Source organism: Odontesthes bonariensis, chromosome 4 (assembly GCF_027942865.1).
Source record: "Odontesthes bonariensis isolate fOdoBon6 chromosome 4, fOdoBon6.hap1, whole genome shotgun sequence".
In the NCBI taxonomy this organism is placed as follows: Eukaryota; Metazoa; Chordata; class Actinopteri; order Atheriniformes; family Atherinopsidae; genus Odontesthes; species Odontesthes bonariensis.
In genome coordinates, this window is record NC_134509.1 from 31077670 (window position 1) to 31100288 (window position 22619).

The window sequence follows — 22619 nt, forward strand, 5'->3', positions numbered from 1 at the left end:
TTACCACGTACCGCTGCCTGAATTAGCACTTTAGTCAATGCCAGGCAGACGCGCGAAGAAGCCTGTCCTGTTAATGGCGCGGCTGCAAATACTCATTTGGAAATCAATTTGAACTCGTCCTGAAATTAAACCTCACACACTAAAGTTACCGAGCTCTCCAGCAGAAACTTGTTTTCAAGTCATTTTTGACTTTCCTTCAGATTTTCTTGAAAATACGGGCGGTATAAGGAGATAGAAATTTGAGTTTCTTTCTTTTTTTTTTCTTTTTCTTAAATAAAAAACACCCCTCTCCTTCTAATACGTACAAAAACTTAGTTCGATTGTACTCATACCGCAGGAAACAACACAGTGCATTTAGCTCATGCAAACTCTGTAACAATCATATGTAACAAATTTCCTCTCCCTCGGGAGCCTTGGCCAAAAAAACATCTAAACCACACAAAAAGGAGATAACAAAACACCAAACAAACAGATCTTTAAGGTGTACTAAGTGGGGAAAGGCTTTAAAATTGTAGATTTTCTCCTCTGCCACAACACTGGCTTACAAATCTCGAAATGCACCATCCAATCAAGATGCTGCCACCAAAGCAACAACTCAAATCAGTAGCACTTCCTTTAAGACTGACGGGTCAGTTTCCCTGCTTACCTGGCAGGGCTTCAACGAGCAGGGTCAGGCTGAGGTCCAGGAAATCGTAAACTATACCAATATACATATCAATACCATTTCAGCCCCTGACCTCATTAACACCATACTCTCAGAAAAGCTTTCATCCTGCTGTCCAGATGCTAAAAAGCAAAACAATACACAAACAAAAAGGGCTCAGCACAGTCTCACTCAGTCTCCGCTGATGTACAACACTGCAGTTTGGATGCTTCATCACGCATACATTCAATATGAAAACAACAGTGTTACCGGAGTTTGGAGGAGGACATCTCTCCAAACTAGATTACCCCTAAACCCCCCCTGTCCCCAGGGAATGTCTGATTGATTATAATTATAAGAAAAGGACCTTACAATACACAATTTAAAAACATAAAAAAATAAAGGCTGAAACAATCAGATTTGAAAAGATTTCAGAGGAATGAAGAGGGGGGGGGGGGGGGCTTATCTTCTGCCTCTTCACTCTGCAACCTTTCTCCATGTCCTTCGGTCTCTCTCCATCAGAAGAGCAATGAGGAACATTCTCTGTTGTGGAAAGAGACAGAAAGGTGGAAAAAAAAAAAAAAAAAAAAAAAAAAAGCACAACAAAATGACCCAAAGAGGTGCAAGAGAAGACACAGATCCCCAAAACATGGTGGCTTGGGAAGGAGTGCTTACTGTCATCAAGACCACAGTGGCCATCGTCCTCGACTAATCACCCCAGAGAAATGCCAACCCTCCTTCCATCAATCTGTCCATTCCATCTATCTGTCCGATAACTCACTCAAAACAAAGTGCTGCCGTCTCCTCCAGCCCCCGGGATGCTTCCCGCTTCGTTACTGTTGGCCGCCGCTGATGCCGCCACGGCTTCCAGTGAGGCGGGGTCAAAGCCTTGCTCCCCCCCCAGCGCGTCTGCCTCCATCTTCACACTGTCAGCCAAGAAGGCAGAGTAGGCGTCACTGTCGGCCATCAGCAGTTTAAGCTTGGGGATCCAGCTCTTGCGGACGACGCGACGGGCGTTTGTGCACATGTCGGCTGCGATGGCATTCATCTCGCTCTCCTTGAAGCTTGGTGCAAAGTTCTGGCAGTAAACTGGAGGAAGTTAAAGGGGAAAAAAGCCAAAAAGTTCAATCTCAATGTAAGTTCTAAAGCTATTAGTTTGCTAAGGCGGCATCTTTAAAATCTCAATGCCAGAAATCCATAGTGTCTATATCAAAAACGCGCTTTTCGTATGACTCACATTTGACAGCATGCAGCACTCTGTTGTCCAGAGGTTTACGACTGGGGTCGTTGGTTGAGGAGCGGATGCCAGTTCCACAGCTGTTTGCCAGGGTGCTCCTAAAAAAATTTAAAAAAAATGTAAAAAAAAACATCACTTGCAAAATGGCTACAAATAATTCCCCCATGGCTCTAATATGCAGGGTTCACCAGAAAAACAAAAGAGCCAAAAAGACAACTGTGTAACTCTGCAGTTTACGGAGGACATGACGGTTCATCTTTTCTGCTCAAGCAGTTAAAAGCAGTAAAGGAGACGAAGGAGACACAGGAAAATGATTTCCCTCACCTGTCAAAGAACGCGGCCAGCAGCCGTCTTAGCAGCACTTTGTGGCGGGTGCCAGCGCTGACGTGGCAGTTCATGAGCTGGGCTCGGGAGATGAAGACGGAGGTGCCGCTCACCAGCTCCAGTTTCTCGGCAGGGTCACCCTCCTCGTACAGCTTTGGGTGGCAGCGGTTCCCGATCTGACTGATGAGCTCGGCGGGCAGTGATGCCAGGTCCTGCCGGGACCGCCCCCCTCTGCCTCCCCGCCCACCTGCTGAGTCAGGGGCCAAGTCTGGCAGAGCCTCCACCCGCTCCCCAACCACTGAGGAGGGAGGATGGTCTATTGTTATATGTTGTACTGCGGACTGGGTGGGATTTACATTGAGTTACAGTTTCTTTTAGGGATATAAAAGGGTTTCTTCATTCCTGATTTAAACAAAGAAAAGAAAAGCTGTCAAATATCTCAGCTGTAAAAAGCGGCTATACAAGATCATGAATTAAATGTACAGTAGACATTTAACCATATATTTCAGGCCAGATTTAGTACTAATGAAATGATTTGTAATGAAATGAAAATATTTGGATGTTTCTGAATTCACAGTCCAATCACCATTTACAGAAAAAAGAATAACTAACCTTTTGTCAAGAAAATAATCAGCAGATTTTTCAACAATATTAGAGCACCCCACACTATGAGTCACGTTAACGTTTGACTGAATTCTGAGCACAAAACATCCAATGGAGGAGAATACTCCTCTCCACTGCTGCATGCTCGAAGTAAAGATTCAATGAGATCCATTGGCTTCCCTAATGTTGCACGGTAGTGTGGTGTTTAGCACTGTCCCCTCACAGCAAAAGTGTTACAGCTTAAATCCCAGCTGGGGTCTTTCTGTGTGGAATTTGTATTTTCTCTCCTCCCACCATCCATAAGCATGCCTTCAACGTTGACTGCAGGTGTGAGTGCGAGCATGATTGTTTGTCTCTGTGTGGAGCTGTGATGGACTGATGACTGCCACGCTTCTCACCCAATGGGGGCTGTTAAGGGCTCCAGCTACCCTCAGCTGACCCTGAACTGGATTAAGCAGGTATAGAAAATGGTTTCCTTAGCTACTGGCTACTGTTTCCAAATTGATATTTTATAAATACTATCATACTGAAATTGAACTGCATTTAATTGGATTATTACTGGATTAAATTTGATTGTACTTATTCGAAGTTGACATGATTTTTATTTTGAATTTATTGAGTCCTAAGATGATGTTTGTTGTTATGATTTTCCCAGTACTGTCAACCTTTGCCTTTTTGTTCAAAATGCCTGAGACAAACACAATAAGTAAAGCAGGTTAAAGTGTATTTCTAATTATACTGTTTAATCTATTTTATGTACATTTCTTATGAAATTTGACACAACTGCATTTTGTGCGACCCTCTGTTCTTCACCAGGGGAAGAGGCGTGAGACTAGAAGCAGGCCTTCCTACCGTCGCAGCACCAACACCAACACCAACTAAAAACTCCACCCTTTTCCGCTATTGGAGTCAAGGCACTTTTAACATTTCTTTCTAAACAACCATCAAGTCATCCAGAAACTTCGAATGATTGAAGCTACAGACAATCCATAAAGGTAAGTGTTTTAAACATCTTTTCCATAAACAAACTTTATGGGGCTCATACTCCTACTTGAAATGAACTCGCATGCTGATGCATTTATCGGCAGTCTTACCTGCTGCTCCGGCGTTCAGCATGCTGTACATGGTATACATGTTGCAGATCTGTCTGTACTGCTCTTCAGCACTCTCATCTGCTATGTCGTCCTCTTCCTCGTCGTCGTGGTAACTGATGGGTGAGTCGCTAGTGTACATGCTCAGTGTGCCTGGGCTTGTGCCCTCGGGGGTCCCGCCACTGTTGTTGTTATTGTTGTGGTTACTGTTGAGTCCAGCTCCTCCCACTAAGGTGCCGCTGCCCAACAAAGCAGCATTAGCTGCTGGTCCACGCCCAGAGGCATCCTGTGTCACTGTGTTGGAAGAGCAGGAAGAAGAAGAGGAGGAAGAGTAACGTGCAGCCTTCCTCATTCCACCTCCCCCACCTCCTCCACATCCCCCTCCCCCATCTCGGTTTCCCCCCTCCCATAGCCGCTTGGCCACAGGGGTGCAGACCACAGAGTATGGTGAGCCCTCCTGCTGAGGAGGAAAGAGAGAAACACTGGTTAATTACCTCTGCCTGACTCAGATGCTTTGAAAAGCTCTTAAAAAGCCAACGAATAACAATAAAAAAAGAACAAAAGGGCAATGCCACATGCAAATCTGCCATGTTTTTAACTTTCACAGGCTTCTGGAAAAACAAGTGCAGACAAAAATGTACACAGCTAAGTCGGTGTAACAGTAACTAAGGCCTCATGCACACAAACACAGGTATTTTGATAAAATTGAGCTTTTCTCTCCTTCGCTGCCAAAAAAAAAACATCCCATCAACACAGCACTGTTGACCAAAACAACCTCCATCCATAGGGAAACGTTCCACAGTGACACATACTCGTCTAATCATTGTACAAAGCACGTGTTTTGACAGTCCACAGGTGTTTGCTGTAACAAGTGACCGCCCCTCACCTGTTACCTCACCTGTCACCATGTGCAGCTATGTTTTTCAAGCGCTCTCTTCAGTGTTCCTCACAATAGCCGCTTTCGGACAGAGCCGTTCTAAGAACGCAGTTATAAGAACGGTCCTCCTCGAATTTCGTTCTGATAACTGCCCTTCCCCAGTGAAACTGTTTCAGTCTGCATTCGCACATGAGTCGGGACCAGGGGCCCGTTGCACAAAAGTAGGATTTAGACATCCAGGATGAATTACTTAGCCAGGTTCAAGGAATCCAAAACATGTGCGCCCGGGCTTAGTTGGTTGCACAAAGGCCAATCCAGGATGAGCAGACACGGATTCATTAAGCCAGGTGAAACCGATCCCGGATAAGTGCTGCACACGGCTTGCTTAAATAGACCCCACGATCGATCATAGATTCACTGATTCACCATGGCAACAAGGGCGGCGTATTTCTCCCCAGCGGAGCAAGAATTATACATGGAAACCTATGAAGAGGTGAAGGAGAAAATAAAACAAAAAGGAAATACTGCCACAGTCAAAAAACAAAGGGAGCAAGCGTGGCAAACCATTGCTGACCGCCTGAATGCGTAAGTAGTGCACAAATCACACTCACCACTCCACTGAAACTATCACAATTAGGCTACAATCCAAATAAAATGTTAATTAACATATCGTCACCTTCCTAAAATAATCGCCCAAGTCATTTTTTGGCATCAAAGGTGTGGTCCAAAAAATGCCTAAGTCCTTTATTTAATCTTAGTTTTTATGAAAAACAATAAGTGTTCTTATGTCACGCATCCTTTGATACATACTTACTGACTGAAATGATTATTTTATGCTATAATTTAACTTTTGGGGGGAGTTTTTTGTGTTTCCTGAAAAACCTGAAAAAATGACTTATGCGATTATTTTAGGAGGGTGACGATATTTGAAAAGATATTTGTAGTCTACTTTGATTATGAATAAGTTGAAATTGACTGCATGTGAGTGAAATTATCTAAATGTAACTCCATGCTCCTCCACTGTTTCATTGTGTGTGTGTGTGTGTGTTTTTGTGTGTGTAGATTTAACATGACTGGGCCAAAACGGACATGGCAGCAAGTCAAAGTAAAATATAAGAACATCCTGCAGAATGGTAAGTCCCCTGACAAATACTGAACAAGTGTACTTTTTATTAAGAATGTGCCTGTCCACACATTGCCTGTACTGTGCAATAACTGGTTTAACATCTTATCATTTCAGATGGTCTGCAATGCTTACTATTTGATCAGTAATGTTGTGGCAAAGTGGCCCGGCTCGGTCCACGACTCCCGAGTGTTTCGGAACTCAGAGATCTATCGGTGCCCATCACAAGGTGAGCCACAGAACCTCTATTGACAACCACTTTTAACATCATGGCTGTGTTAAGACTGTCACTACTTATGAGATTGCGATGGTAACATTTTGTATTCACAGGTGAATTCCTGGGTGTATTGCTGGGTGACAGAGGGTATGCCTGCCAGCCTTTTCTGCTCACTCCATTTGCAGACCCTCTGGAGGCACAACTGGCATACAACCATGCCCATGCCAGAACAAGGGCCCGGATAGAAATGACATTTGGCCTACTGAAGGCACGCTCTCAGTGTCTGACCCACCTGAGAGTCAGCCCAGACAGGGCATGTGATATCATTGTGGCCTGTGCTGTCCTCCACAATGTGGCCTGCCTGAGAAAGGAGAGGGCCCCCAGAGTGCCAGCTCTCATAGACTGGGACAATCCTGCCATCTTCCCGGATGACGACTGTGGTCGGCTGGTCAGAGACCAATATGTGTTAAATTATTTTAATTAATATGCATGTTGATTTAAGTTGGGCCTGCAATGGCAGAGGAATTTTTGTTAGGTTTTTGTGCTGTATAGGCAAGGCAATTTTATTTGTATAGCCCATTTTTACAAACAGTTTGTCTCAAACTGCATGCTTTGATTCTGTGCTTTTTGTCTTGTAGAGCACTGTGTGACTTCAGTTTTTGATAGGAGCTGATGGTTTACTTGCTTTGATTCATCCTTGTTCAATAAAGGAACATCATGGTACACTCTAATGTGTATTTATATTTATATGGTGATGTACTTTATGTGTAGTCTGTGGGAAACTAAATTATCTAGTGGTTCATCTAAAATCATCAGTTATCTAAAATGATTGTAATTAATGATCACAAATGTTTCAATAATGATAGTGGGTATAGTTAAATGTTTTAACAATATGTTCTAGGCAGTGGAATAAATATTGGTTTCCATTTGTGGCGACCGCTGACTGAGATAAGGAATGAGATTAAATAGATCCTGGAACTTAGCCTGGTCTGGAGCAGGCTAGCTTCACAGAATAAATCTCCATGGTAACTTACGTCTGTACATATCCCACTTCCCTCTATCCCACTTTTGTGCAACGGGCCCCAGGTCGGGACTGATGCGGCGCAACCGTCTGCGTCACTGACGTGTTACTTTAGCGCCACATTCAACAACAAAACAAAACCCCAGAGAAGAAAAAACACCACAAAGAAGCTAATATGGAGAGCGGGGAGGCCACCGTGTTCATGGTCTGCATGATGGTGATATTAATCATGCACGATCACATCAGGCGTCTAATATCGAGGCTGGAAGAGCTCACAGAGAGTCAGGAGACGAAGGATGGAGCGCAAGCGATACTTTTTCATTTCATGAAGTAAGAAAGGAGAGCAGAGCGCCGCAGACAAAGGAGACAACGTGTAAGTTTAACTTATTAAACACGCGCAAGTTGCGTCTGTGTCGTATGAGTAAACATTTCAGCCGTGAAAGCATGACATGGGGCGTAGCTACCGACCACCAAACACCTCCGTCAGATGTGTTCCTATAGAACCCAGAAAAGACCCGACCTCGGAGAAGGAGCTGAAATGGTTATAGGAACTGAGGGCCATGGTCCCGAGTTCCTGTATGTCCGAATGTGGGAGAAAACGGCCCTGTGGATTAAAAGGTTATTAGAACTGCCAAAGGTTCCTACAGTCCGAAAGCGGCTAATGTGTGTGTGAAGCAGCTCACTCAAAGACAACACGGAAAACTGTCTCTATTCTGCTGTAGCAGCCACATTATTCTTAAGGTTGTCCCACAAGTAAAGCTCTGATCGGGTCTCATCCAAAGGCAGCGACATTTGCGGCAGGTTGTGTGTTGGATTCATTTGCAGTGACCTCCATATCCCATTCTGATGCCTCCATTCTTCCATACAGTCTCCCATTGCCATGTCAACAAACTGAATCTCAGCATGTACACTGGCGTCAAATCTCATCTGGCGAGCCTAAAACACAGGCAACCCTGTCCACATGACAAAACTGTAACCCGAGGCTGTAAATATCTTCACCCTGGCCTGAGTTTTCAAGGAGGAGCCAACAACTGTGTTTGCATATGGATAATAAGCAGAAAACATAATTAAAAATCTTTATTTGTCAAAATACCCATGTTTATGTGTACAGCCGAAGCGAATCACGACACAAACTGTTTTTCAATAAGTCTAACTCCAATCAGCTTATATCAAAAGCAAGATTGAATCCCCAGCTCAAGTGCCAAATTAGGAAGAAATCTTAAATAATTCAATATAATTCTCTCGCTCTCACAAATACTTTCAACCCTTTTTCTACCTGTCAGAAAAAGAGAAATAATAAAAAAAAAGGAACAATTGTCTTAATTCTAATGCTGAATAAATGCTGCCAGAAGCATTTCTGCATATAACTACGAACAAGGCAACAAATGCTTCCTTCTAAATTTAAAAAGAAAGACTATTTACTCCGGTTTCCGCCTGCATTTTAAGTAGATGGACTTTTCTTTCTGAACTGCAGATTTACAATGCTTCGGGTGCCTTATAAGTGGGATAGTTTCAGAAATTAAATTTCATTCTTTTTTCGACCTCTTGTGATGCCCAGTTTGAGGCAACGTTAACAAAGAATGACAATTTATTGTTTCTTTTAGACCACTTTACTGAATTTACACGTGAAATTAAAAAATACCTCGCTGAAGCAACGTTTTTTTTTTTTTATTATTCGAGGAACATCACCTGGAGCTTACCTGCTGCTGTGGAGTTGGCTGAGGTGTACTGGCTGTCTGTTCAGTCTTCACCTTAGCCACCAGTGGAAGGGGCGTCAGACAAGACGAGGGCCTTCCTACAGTTGCGACTCCACCCCCTCCCACTGTTTGGGTGACAGGACTTTGAGGCTCAGAGGATGGGGTCTCCTCAGTGTGGAGACCCTGGGAGTCACAGCTTGGAGAGGAGACCTGGAGGTGAGGCGATAAGAAGACGGTTAAATGTTTCATAGGTGTAATGTTGGGATTCCCCATCCAGAGTAGCTGTTCTACACCGGGTCTACAGATGAAAATGAACTTTTAGCCGCATTTTGTCCAACGCAATGTATGTTAAGGGCAATATTCATCCTTTTCGTTGCCTTTTTTTCCACTTTGTAACTATGAAAGACCTAAGATGCACCACCAGCCTCTACCCCATAGCCATCAGTGAGCACATTTACATGACACTGGAAATAAAAAAATCTATCGTCTTAGTCTAACCAAAACCAGATTTTTAAAATGCAAGTTGGTCTGACCGAAATCATACAAAATCAAAGCTCTTAGAGCGAGACTAAGATAATGCAGATGGGCTCTGAATCACTTCTGCGTGTATGAGCCTGTGCGCTCATCTTCTTGTAAAAACAATCAACAGTAAGCATATTTTAATCCAGTTGAATTCCCTCAAAAAAGCTGCTCTCAGTCACATATATTTCTTTGTCACATGTAACACAGCTAAACACGTCAGAAACTGTGACTGAAAAGCAGCCCATTAAGACTAATTGCTGGTTGCTCAAAACATTGCTACTTTATTATACTCTCCTGACAGGTATGATAATCTCCCACGGAGAAAGTTAGTTAGGGCAGAATGTCTCGCAGTTGTTTCTCGTACAGTCAACAGCATCGTGGCGTCGGGCGTACTTCGGTCAATAGCTCAATTTCACTCTTGTGCAACTTTGCTGGGATAAGGACTGCACGCCAGTTAAATGTGCGAATGGAACTCTAACCATAGCATGACTCAGCTGTGACCGTATCAAGAATTATTACACGAACGTCCAATCACTTCATAAGCATTTTCATCTCTTATTTGATCATATTTTGTAGCATATGTTTCTATCCAACTCAGTTAGTTTTAATGTGTGCGTATTTGACTGAATGAATTATGTACTTTTTATTTCAAATATACAGCAGAAAATAGAAATGTACCTCTGCTGCTCTACAGCAAATTTGATTTATGTCAACATGTAATGAGAGTAAAAGCATTATATTCCATAGCATGTGAAGTCTTTATCTGGAGGTGTGAAGGGGAACTTTGAAATTGGTTTTCCACATTAATATGCAGATTTATGCAGCAAGGCACTCCAGATCTAATCAGACCATGTGCTAATATAGACGAAAACCTGTAGTGTCACTACGATGTTTCAATTATTCTCATGTTACAAGAGAGTGTAAACAACCACAGACACCCGCATAATGTCACAATGTCACACCGTGGCATTGAGCATAGGGACACTTAGGCAGCACATAAAAAGGGTCATTTTATTCATGTCTGCTTCTTTTTACCACAATAATTGATTATAATTTACTTAACTTTCCCATTTACAGCTATATATGTACGAACCTGTCAACCTGCATTATATCATATGGGATGATTAAATCAGTGCTTCATTATCAGGTTACCTTGAGGAAAAACTCTGTGCCTTTCTCCATTATCTGTTGGATCTGGAGGAAGCCAGCAGTGTACATGAGCAGGAACTGGTCTCCAACGTTCATACTGAGGCGCCCTGTGTAGCAGAAGGCCAAGATCTGCTGGAAGCTCTGTGGCTGCACGGCCGACGGGAGCTCCACCACGGAGCTCTTCCCGCCGGCGTTGAACAGGTCCCGGAAGTAGGAGCTGCTGGCTGCCAGCACTGCACGATGGGCCTGAGGGGTAAACAACAGGGGAACGTAAGTCATCAGGGTTTGAAAACATAAATGTTCCGAAATAACACAGTATACACAGCATATAAAGATTTATATCATGAAATGCAGCGTTTATTTGTGAAATATCTCACTATTTACTATTTTCTTTGGGTTCGTAAACCCACAGAAACAGAAATGTGGGTGACGATTGGGCTGATCTCAGCAGTTAATGATTATCGCAGCATTGAGCATATTGAGTTTCCACAGAAAAAGAAATTCATTCAGGAAAGTATTAAAATCGTACCAAATGTACATGAGTCTTTTCCCACTGTATTACAGTAGCTGTGTCTGTCCAAAGGATGTCGTTCCAGAAGTCTTGTGGTTTGCTCAGATGCAACCATACAAACCTAAACCATACTGCCCTCTTCTATTAAACCTTCCATACAAGTCATACTTGTTCAGCCTCTTTCTAATTCTACTCTCATAAATTTGAACATAATACAGTCTGAGATGAAGCCGGTGTTATTTCATTCTTTTATTTCTTTGAGCACTGAGTGGTCTAACCCTGGGGTGAACTTGCTGGGACGTCCACTCCACTTGTGAATAATCTTTCTTTCTGTGGAATGATGGACTCCGTATTGTTTGGAAATGGTTTTATTACCATTTTCAGACAGACTGGCAGCATCAACTGCTTCTCTAAAGCCCCCTTCAGTGATTCAGGCACTGGTCACTTCTGTTAATGCCTCTCTTCCTTCATTAAGACGTGGAAATGAATGATGGAAATGGCCACGATTCTAGCAATTTTCACATGAAACTGGACATAACATAAAGCAAGATAGATATAATAGTCTTTATATGTAAAAAAAAATATTTTTCACATTACAGTATGTACAAACCCCAATTCCATTGAAGTTGGGACGGTGTGTAAAATGTACATAAAAACAGCATACATTGATTTGCAAATCCTTTTCGACAAAATTCAAATGAATACAATAAAAGACAAGATATTTAATGTTGAAACTGATAAACTTTATTATTTCTTTAGAGATATTCACACATTTTGATTTTGATGGCTGCAACATGTTCCAAAAGAGTTGGGACAGGGGCATTTTTACCACTGTGTAACATCACCTTTCCTTTTCACAACACTCAATAGGCGTTTGGGAACTGAGGACACTAATTGCTGAAGCTTTGTAGGTGGAATTCTTTCCCATTGTTGCCTGATGAACAACTTCAATTGCTCCACAGTCCGGGGTCTCCGTGCTCGTATTTCGCGCTTCATAATGCGCCACACAGTCTCAATGGGAGACAGGTCTGGACTGCAGGCAGCCCAGTCTAGTACCCGCACTCTTTTACTACGAAGCCAGGCTGTTGTAACACGTGCAGAATGTGGTTTGGCATTGTCTTGCTGAAATAAGCAGGGACGACTCTGAAAAAGACGTCGCTTGGATGGCAGCATATGCTGCTCCAAAACCTGAATGTACCTTTCAGCATTAATGGTGCCTTCACAAATGTGCAGGTTACCCATACCATTGGCACTAACACACCCCCATACCATCACAGATGCTGGTTTTTGGACTTTGCGCTGATAACAGTCTGGATGGTCTTTTTCCTCTTTGGTCCGGAGGACACAACGTCTATTATTCCCAAAAACAATTTGGAATGTGGACTCATCAGACCACAGAACACTTTTCCACTTCGTTTCAGTCCAACTGAGATGAGCTCGGGCCCAGAGAAGCCGGCGGCGTTTCTGGGTGTTGTTGATATATGGCTTTCGCTTTGCATAGTGCAGTTTTAACTTGCACTTGTGAATGTAACGCCGAATTGTGTTAACTGACAACGGTTTTCCGAAGTGTTCCTGAGCCCATGCTGTAATATCCTTCAGAGAATGATGTCTGTTTTTGATGCAGTGCCGTCAGGGATCGAAGGTCACGGGCATTCAATGTGGGTTTTCGGCCTTGCCGCTTACGTACAGAGATGTCCCCAGATTCTCTGAATCTGTTGATGACGTTATGGACTGTAGATGATGATATCCCCAAATTCTTTGCAATTTTACGTTGAGGCACGTTGTTCTGGAACTGATGGACTATTTGCTCACGCAGTTGCTCACAAAGTGGTGAACCTCGCCCCATCCTTGCTTGTGAAAGACTGAGCCTTTTGGGATGTCCTTTTTATACCCAATCATGACACGAACCTGTTTCCAATTAACCTGTTCATCAATGGAATGCTCCAAATAGGTGTTTTTGGAGCATTTCTCAACTTTCCAAGTCTTTTGTTGCCCCTGTCCCAACTCTTTTGGAACGTGTTGCAGCCATCAAAATCCAATGTGAGTGAATATTTGCAAGGAAACAACAAAGTTTATCAGTTTGAACATTAAATATCTTGTCTTTTAATGTATTCAATTGAATTTAGGTCAAAAAAGATTTGCAAATCGTTGTCTGCTGTTTTTTTTTTCATTTTATATACCGTCCCAACTTCAATGGAATTGGGGTTTGTGCTTATACATGTTCGGATCAGTGGTTCCCAACCTTTCTGTTTGGTTGGCCTCCCACTTTTATCTATATGCCTGCATGCACGTCTTCATTTGCATACTGTGGCTTTCAAAAAAAGAAAGAACTAATGGCCACCTTGAGCTTGTGTGAGCTTGACTGTCTGTAGATGAGATATCAGGTGTGGTTTTTGTAACAGGCTTTTGTTTTTATTCTTACAAGATGCTGAAGTGCATGGTGTTTGATTCAGAACCAAGTATCACCTCGGTGGTCTTAGAGAGTTAATACGTCTCCCAGATAAACCAGTTTGATTGATAATCAGCTGTTTGTACAGTCGTTGATGTGCGCTTTCAAGAATTATCTAATGTTCTGCAAATCAAGAAAACGCATGCACCAAGTTTTTTATGCATTTCATCGTTACACAAACTTTTGATGATTCTGTAAATGTGTTACGGTTTTATATGAAAGCAAATCTTATTTTGACAACCTCTGACCTTGTGCCCCCTGTGATCTTTGGTGTTCCAATTTATTTTCCAAAAATGAGCCCATTTAACCCCAGCCCTATCCCACCAAAACATGAAATCTAATACAATAACGTCTATTCATAATGTGATGAATAAAAAAGCATAAAAATACAACCTTAAAGGCATGCCCCTTGACAACCACGGAGACATCACAGTAGAGGCCCTGCAGCCGCTGTTCGTTCAGACACTCCAAGACGTTGTTGCCAAAGTTAGGGATCGCCATCTGCAGTGTCTGAGCCATAACGCTAAGCCCAGCACCACAGGGTCTGCAGGAGACATTAAGGTAAAAGTTACGACGAGGTTAACTGGATCACAAAAAGGTTAGAAAGTGAGGAGTGTGTCAGGCACAGGATGCAATAACAGAAAGAATTAGACATCAGATAATAAGGAAGGAAGGCAAAGATGATGGGATGTCAGGGATAATTCAAAAGAGGGTAAGCAGAGTAAATAGGATAGAAACTGATGAAAAATTACAGAAGTGAAAAAGGAGAAGATGAGATAAGGCAGCACAACAGAAGAGAAAACAATAAAAACGAGTTACAACACAAGGATAACAGAGGAAAAAAAACTGGAAGATGTACAGAAGACAGACGAGACAGAAATGAGGGGGAAAGAACTTAAAGAAACTGGGTAAGTAAAGTGTAATGATTAATTAATTCATTATTTGGAAAACAACTTCTCTTCAAAACTTTTAACTTCCACGTGAAAGAGAATTCTGGGGCAGCAGTGACAGTTACATAACCCTTTATCTTTTTCCTAAGCTTGTTACATTACATCTAATTCACAGTTAATAAACAGTTTGCTGGTTTTTTGCCCTACTTTGTTACTTTTTTGTCACTCCCTCACAGTCAAAACACAGCTGCTTACATAACCCATCTATTTCATTTGTATTTTTCACCATCCGACAAAGAGGCCTGTGATCAAAAGAAAAGGAACTGTCAAAGTTGCAACAAAGAATAAATAAAGACAAGATGTCTCCCGAATTTTTTATTTTTTTTTCTCAAGACTGGAGGCATCATTCTTGAATGGACCCTTTTCCTCTATTTATAAATGTACATAGCATAAATACAACTGCTCTCATGCCAGGTATGATGCAGCAGAAGTAAACAGATGAGAACACAAAGGTGAGTCACAATTCTATTGAGCAAACACATTATATGCAAGATTGTGGCCTCCGAGCGATGGATGCTGGCCAAGCTTAGCTGACACAGACGCATATTGGAGCGTGGCTTGTAATGAGCAGACGATGATACGCTCTATCCTACCCTGGCTACAACCCTAAACAACCTACTAATCTGAGCAATATTAGACTGATTAACCTTGTTCCTCAACTGGAAGATTTATAAACAAAACCTCAACCGGAGGCTTCAAAATCACCTCCAGTTCTCCACATGAATTCAGAAAAGAATACTCTTTGATGTAGCAAATTTTGGGAAGTCAAATTATTCCTCAGTAAAAGAGCTTCCTTCTCAAGTTAAAAAAAAAAGTCATCCCTTTAACTCTGGTTTAATATATAGAAAATATTTCAACTACCATCAGAGACTGTATATACTGCGAGTGGCTCGGCCTGCAACTGGTGACCTTCTTTATCAATCAACATGTGCATTATTCTGTCTGATTGCATACATTCACATGCACATTCAGAATGCAGTGGTCGGGGCAAGATCCCAACACCAAACAGAGTTGTTCAAATATGAACTCTTGCATCATCCTACAATGACTGGTTTTTTTTGGCCTTGTGCATAATTAAAATAAACCGGTTTGATGCCTTACATTGAAAATATAGCCACGAAAATGAAACCTGGATGGAAGAAAAAACTTCATATTGTAGCCCCTAATAGATTTCCATTCTTATAGTTATTGTGTTAGCTTATCTCATGTTTGCCTTTTTGTATGATGGCTCAGTTAATGCCCCTGGGCATATGTGACAGCTGTCATTCAAAAATCTGTACGGACACATTTTTCATTCACGATTCGTTAGGGAGTCTCTTGACTGGCTTCCACCATACAATGTGTGCTCACTGCTGACGAAGCCCAAATCCATATCGTCCACCTCGCTCCAACTTTCCATCAGTTGTGAACAAGATCACAAAACACTTAAACTTTTCCACTTGAGACAAAAACTCATCTCCAACCCCGAAGTTAGAAGAAGAGCAGTCGCTGAGTGACTGCTGTGTGCATACTGGTCAACTTCCCAGAGGTAGCCATGTCTTGTCCATTTCTACAACAAGACACTTTCGGTTAACAACCAGTTTTTACTATTCATCAACTGGGCCTCTATAAATTGTGTCTTCGAGAGAGGACAGAAAATGCCTTAACACTTGTTCCAACCAGTCACAGGAAAAGAATTCAGCAGCTACCAACATTTCAGAGGAAAAAAATCTTTCACATTAAAAAGCTGTTAGCAAAAGAGCTAAACAGATACCCGGAAGGTGGAATGCACAAAAGATTTTGACTATCCTTAATGAGGATTTTAAAAGAGAAAACAAAAGACAAAATTAAACATAATTAGACTTGCCCACTGCAATTTCAATGGCATGCAATAATCAGCTTAGCCATTATGAGTTTAGAAGGTATCGAGGCATTTGATATAAATGTACATTTTCCATTTCCTGAAAACACAAAGGGCTTTTTGTACAGCGACCATTTCACAATAAGTGGAAAAGACAGAGGCAGAGTTCTACACATCAGAATCAGCACACCATTGTGCAGTGAAGCAAAACCTTAAACTTTGTTGATGTGGCAGAGACAGGTTTAATGTAGACTAAACAGCTTGGCAAAACACACGACAATGTCTCCGGTTGCAAATCCGTCATTACAACCACGCAATCGGCATATAGTGCAAAAACTCTTGCGCTTTAATCACTGTAATCCTTCCATGAGACTAAAACAAGTTGAGCTAATCTAAGATTTTTATAGGAAAAGAGGGGGAAAATAAGCTAATTAAAGCTTTTTTTTGTGGTAAATACACTAACTCTTGACCTAAATCAAGTTATAATTACAGGAGCACCTGAAACTGGATTTTTCATTTAACTGCTTCAGAAGAGCTACTCCTTGACCAGTAACAAAGGACAGTGCTTGTAATGGGAAGCTTCCAGGTGTGAATGTGAAGCAGGCTGCTGTGGCTTGCATGCTCAGCAAACCTTCCCTGGCTGGAAAATAAATGTGGAAAAAAAGTAGACTAAAGCAGTCCTGAGCTCCTGCCTTATGCCTACATAAAGGACAGCACTGAGAATAGAGAGCCATCAGCATTTCATTAAATTAATTAGCAGCTTTACAGTAACTAATTCATTTTGATTAATGTCAGCATAGCACATTTGGTAAGAAGGGGGCGGAAAGAAACAAGAACAAACCGTGTTTATTTATGGCAAGAAAGCCACACGTTTCATTAATATGTTTTCCTTTGTTGACATTTCTGAATTTATGCTCACAAAGTCAACGTCAGTCTTGGCTATCAGCACCTATGGGTGCTTTCAAAGTCAGTCGACACATACGATAGTTAAAGATTTCCCAAGTGTTAATAATAATGTGCGTAATAACCATATAAACTGTAGTTGCAATATCATTACGCCTAATTAATGGGGCAGTCCTGCACCGCACAACAACAATTATGATCACATATAAACTACTAGATAGGGAACATAATTATCATAGCAAGACTATTATAAAAATATAATCTACATTAATATATTCAGTTTTGTTACACCTACTTATTTAAGCCTGCCAACCGAGTTTTCATTTGCCTCCTATTGTGCCGTAACACATAAACATTAAAGCAATTATAATTCAACCGAGGTGGTTGAAACTAATATTCTCTCCGTGCTTTTTTAGTATTATAATAATAATAATAATAATAATAATAATAATAATAATAATAATATAATATTTCAATAAGTGAACCTCGTCACTGTATTACAAAAAAAAAAAGGTTACAAGTCTTACGTATGATTTAAACTAAAAACAAACCCATTTTGGTTTCTGACGTGCTAAGAAAATGCAGGAAACGTATGATGCACACTAACTGCTCTTATACATCTGCACATGGCCCTGAGCGAACATTTGAACAGACAAGTGTCCCAGTGGAGCTTCTCAGCAACCAATAATGGATACCTGGGGTTGTTTCCAGGTGTAAATATGTCCAATCACATGAATAATAAGCAGGAAGCTGTTAGGACAAAAAGCATGTGTGAGGAAAAAGAAAAGAAAAAAATGACCCCCCTGAGTACAATGATACTGATGATAAACATAACAAACCTGAATCTGAGGTGAAAGTTTTAACCGCAGACGTGTGTATGTTTTTTTTTTTTTTTTTTTAAGGCTAACATGTTCTTCCAAGCGAGCCTATTGTTTGATTGATTTCATTTCGACACAGTGTGGAGCATTGACTTGTCACTCCACTGACATCCCACCCGCCACCTTTTCTTCCTCACGGGTCAGAGGGGTCACAACAACTTACAAGACCCATAAAGGGGAGTTAATTCACACCACTTGACCCTTGCCCTGTAGTCAACATATGCCCCATTTCATGCTCTGACTCAGTGCTAAACTGAGTGGCTGGATCTGTGTGTGTATGTGTGTGTATGTGTGTGTGTGTGTGTGTGTGTGTGTGAGTGTCTCCTCTGCAACTTTTTCACTTTATCTTAGTGCTACAAACTCTGTTTCACTTTATGCACACTAACCACATGCTCCTCCTACAACCCCCCCAAAAAAAATTGAACTTTATTATCACAGTCAGCCATAGTAAAAGCTACCATCAATCTGAACATCAGTCTTTGATATCAACATCAATCACTGCTTAATCATATTCAGTTTCCTGGTTTAGGGAGGTTAAAGGTGGCCTGTTAGCAAGTAGCAGGCTAAAGCTAAAGCTAGCATTGGCCATGAGAGTACACTTCACCTCCACATATAAGTAACAAACATGTCATTAATCACACGTAATAAATTCCAGGCTCTGGGTTCAAGACATTTATGGAGGAAAAAGCTGTATTCACCGACACTCTTTGGGTAGACAGCCACCACGATGTCGCTATAGTGTAGCCTCCCTTGGGCACCACAAGAGCTGAAACTTCAAAAACGAAATATAATTCATACACATAAATTATACATCATTCTGACATGAAAGTCTACCAGTCGAGTCTCACCGGCAAAACGGCTCGGGAAAAATCCCGCCACCAGCGGTTAAGGAGGTCAGCGAGAGCGGCCAAAGAGCTCTCGGTGCCCCGCCGTGTGCCAGCCTCTATGCCCGGTAGAATTTGGGAGTCCTCTGCTGGCCCGGGCCGGTGCAAGCGCGACTTCAGCGGGAGGGGGCGGCGGCAGAGAAGGCACAAAAAGAGGGCTATTCTCCTTTATTTTGGATGTCCGTCGCGACTCCAACTTCACTCAACGCTTGAACGCAAATGTTTGTCGCCCGAGACACCGAGGACATGAACACTGACACAAAACAGTCAAGGGGGTAAAGATATTCAGCAGTCCGGTGCTCTCCTCGCCCCCCTGCCCCCCCCCCCCCTCTCCGTGACAGCACGGTGTGATGCCCATTCAGACCAAATTCCCTTCTCTTCCTACGGCCCAATGGCAGCTACAGATAAGGGTCTGCCAAACGTTATTCCTCTCCAAGATGTCGCTTAGGATGAATCACAGATATTACATTATTCATTACATCTCCATCAAAAATTGGTCTCGGGCAGCCACACAGGCTACTTGGCTCCGATTCACAACGGATTTTATACCGGGGGGGGTCTATAACGGAGGGCGATCCTGGCACTCCATCTTTAACCGACATCAACAGGTCATCCCGGGACACAAACGCTCTGCAACTGTGGGTGAGACAGAGGGATGGATCCGGCATGGCGAGAGTAGAGAAGAGAGGAGGGGAGAGGAAAGTAAGGGGTTGGCTGTAAATTCCTAACCCGTTTACCGACAGGACACCATACTATTTAGCGGACGAACGACTGGCAGCTCTTTACAGATGCTGCATAATATTAAGAAGAAGACCTGCGGCTCCAAACACCACCGAGTTTCTGAGGAAGTTCAGGAATGCGGGAGAAAGATGAACCGGCAACTCGTGTAGTCACTCGCCGGGGAAGACAGGAGGTAGCTCGGGGCGACGAAAGTATGAAGCCGGTGTGAAGTGGTTAAAGTTTGGTCTGTCCCCTTGTGCCCATCCCCCATAGTATCCAGCACAACTTTAACACCAAGCACCCCCCCCCCCCCTCCAATAAAAAAAGGGGGAAAAAAAGAAAACAATAGCCTAACCTCCACTTCGGCACACCGCTGGAGACCATACACCGCCCGCTATTCACCCATCCAAATTCAAGAAGGCACCCCAACCAACACCACACATACACACGCACACCACGTACATAGTGCGCGAGCAGTACACTCCGTCTCACCGAACCGTCCCTACGAGGTGACCCACCGCGTTTGACTCACCCCTCAGATGTAGCCTATTCCGCTGGAAATTGTATCAATGGAGGAGCGGCGCAGAAGAAGCAGTCCAGTGTCTCCCTCCGCCTCGCCACAGACAGTCATTCACTGTGACTGTACGCTGTGAACCAGCAGCCGGAGCACGCACACGACTCATGCATACACACTTTAGCGTGCGTGCCCGCAATCATTCACGCAGACGAGGAAAAGAGCGCAGAGCTATCGAGGAGGGGGACACACAGAGGAGCAAAGCGGGGATTTTTTTCCTTTTTTAACCCTCCCAGGGGTTGCAGACAGATCACAGAGCTACTGATCGGTCTGACAGATAGACAGGTAGACAGACAGATAAAAGGGCTGTGGGCACTATCTTGCCAATAGGCTTAAACAACATATGGCACCCTATCTACTGTTAATACAGCAGTGATTTATAATGATAATGGGCTGTGCTACCTGCTCTCCATTAATAGCCTGATATGGAATAATTAGGCTATATATTTAATGTATATTATCGGTGTCTTATATCAGAAGTCAGTTGTTCTAATAGACTAATTATAGTCTTAGTAAAAACGAAAACATAAGTTATCCATAATTTATCACTATTTATTTCTTTAATTTTCTTTTTAAATATGTCGCAGAAGAAAGTTTATTTTCAAACCATTGTGATTTCTAAATACCATAAAAAACAAAGCAAGAAACCCAAAAGTTATCCATCTATCGATCTGTCCTTAAGCCTCAGTGGGCTGTTTTTATTTCTTGTTATTTTATGTTTCAAAATGTTCTGTTTGAGAATATAGGCCAGAAAGTGCAATACGATTTTGGCGGGAATGTAAGCCGCAATGTGTCAAACACATTGACACTAATGACAGAAAAGTAATGAGATTACATTTGAAGGAACAACTGATAACACACAGGAGCCCACGCGCCGCAGGAAGCAGGTAGACAGGCGGGCAGCGTCCCCAGCCGACCTGTCTGAGCCCCACCCACCAGTCCACCCACTGAACCCGCTCACTCACTCACCGGGGCGTCTTTGGCCGTGGAAACGATTCCCTCCTTCCCACCGCCGCGCGTACCGTGAAGCCGGGAGCCGGCGGTTCGATCCCGCTTGTCTTCCGCGTGTGATGGCGCGTCTAGACTCCGGGCAGGTGAGCCCTCCGGGGCCTCCAGGCACTGCGCACAGAGAATACTAAACAGGATGAGACTGCATTCGGGCACGGCACTGCGCTCCCCGCTCTCTCTCCCTGTCATGCCAAATACTATTAACTCTATAATTCTCCTGTGTCAGATGTATAGCGCCACGCTCTCTGGGCATTCATTGTCACAGCGCCCCCATCCAGATGTTCAAGAATATTTGCAGATAGGCGTTCAGTAGAGGCAGGCGTTTTATCACGTCCTCACAGTCAGTTTTCGCTCTATGGAAGATGCTGAAAACCAGTGACTGAAACCACTTGATGGAATGATAAAACAGTGAAAAACTACTTTTATTCATACAACCTTTCAATTCATATATGATTATTTAAAAGCTGTAGCCTATACATAATTATCTTGATTCATCCCTCAAACAGAAGAGTTTAAATATGATAGAAGAGGCTTCTTTTTTTTGCACTGTAGCTGAAATAGTTGCATTTCTATGCACTGAATTCATTTTGCAAACTAAGTACTAAATTTTCATTTTTGATAGCAATTGATGTTGAGAAGTAGTTAGGCTATCAGTTAAATGTTGACATAAGCACAATTAAATGACCATGTAAAAGGAGAGTTTGGTCATTTTCCCTCTCTTGTTGTAGCATTTATATCATTTCAGTAGCGGGAATATTTTGGTTTAGCCTTCTCTTCGACACTTTTGGTCTTTTTTTTTTAAAGCTGCAATACAGGAAAGCACGAGAGAGTGATGATATGCAGCTCATGGTCACATAATGGGGCTACAATGGAAACTAAGTCATTTTGAAAGGTTTATGATGATTACTTTGGAAGATGATCATATCTTTTACGCTGGTAAATAGTTTGCAGAGATGAACATTTGAGGCCCCATCCACACGTAGCCGGGTATCTGCTAAAACGAATATATTTTTCTACGTTTGGACCTGTCATCCACATGAAAACGCATAAAAACGCATCGTAAACGAATGTTTTTAAAAACTCCGGGCAAAGTGAAGATTTTTGAAAACTCCGTTTATGCAGCTGCGTGTAGACAGAGATAACTGGAGTTTTGCGTTTTCGAACGTCACAATATGCGCCAAAACAACAACAAATCTGCTTTAAAGTCAAAAGTGCGACCTTTGTTTACTGAAGAAGCATTGATGCCTTGAGAACTGTGGTGGTTATTATTGTGCAGGCGCCGTTTACTGCCTTGATTTTACACGCCCAAGTTGTACTCCCAGAGGAATGGCGTGACAATTTCGCATGTCCCGGTCCTCAGTCCTCTCGCTGTCGGAATTATTACGTCCTCATATCGAG

The 22619-nt window shown here is 42.5% G+C and overlaps 1 protein-coding gene across 5 annotated transcripts; it reads right to left on the reverse strand.

Moving 5' to 3' along the window:
• Window positions 1–1102: 1102 nt before the first annotated feature.
• Window positions 1103–21398, reverse strand: nacc1b (nucleus accumbens associated 1, BEN and BTB (POZ) domain containing b). Of its 5 annotated transcripts, XM_075463946.1 has the most exons (9): window positions 18884–19213; window positions 18734–18807; window positions 13858–14008; window positions 10508–10750; window positions 8837–9043; window positions 3902–4358; window positions 2205–2502; window positions 1881–1978; window positions 1103–1732 (listed from the first exon to the last, which is right to left on the reverse strand). In XM_075463946.1, exons 3-9 carry the CDS (start codon window positions 13981–13983, stop codon window positions 1425–1427), a joined length of 1737 nt encoding a protein of 578 aa, XP_075320061.1. In that variant the 5' UTR covers window positions 13984–14008; window positions 18734–18807; window positions 18884–19213; the 3' UTR covers window positions 1103–1424. The 5 variants fall into 5 exon arrangements, with proteins under 5 accessions (XP_075320061.1, XP_075320063.1, XP_075320064.1 ...); XM_075463948.1 differs by lacking the exons at window positions 18734–18807; window positions 18884–19213 and adding an exon at window positions 21183–21398; XM_075463949.1 differs by lacking the exons at window positions 18734–18807; window positions 18884–19213 and adding an exon at window positions 20172–20367.
• Window positions 21399–22619: the final 1221 nt, after the last annotated feature.

Bases quoted from the DNA above. Each gene is read 5' to 3' on its own strand.
- nacc1b (XM_075463948.1), bottom strand. From the start codon at position 13,983: ATGGCTCAGACACTGCAGATGGCGATCCCTAACTTTGGCAACAACGTC. The intron at 10,751-13,857 runs GTTGTATTTTTA...TTTACCCCTCAG, and splicing joins TCAAGGGGCATGCCTTTAAG to GCCCATCGTGCAGTGCTGGC. The intron at 1,979-2,204 runs GTGAGGGAAATC...AAATTTTTTTAG, and splicing joins CTGGCCGCGTTCTTTGACAG to GAGCACCCTGGCAAACAGCT.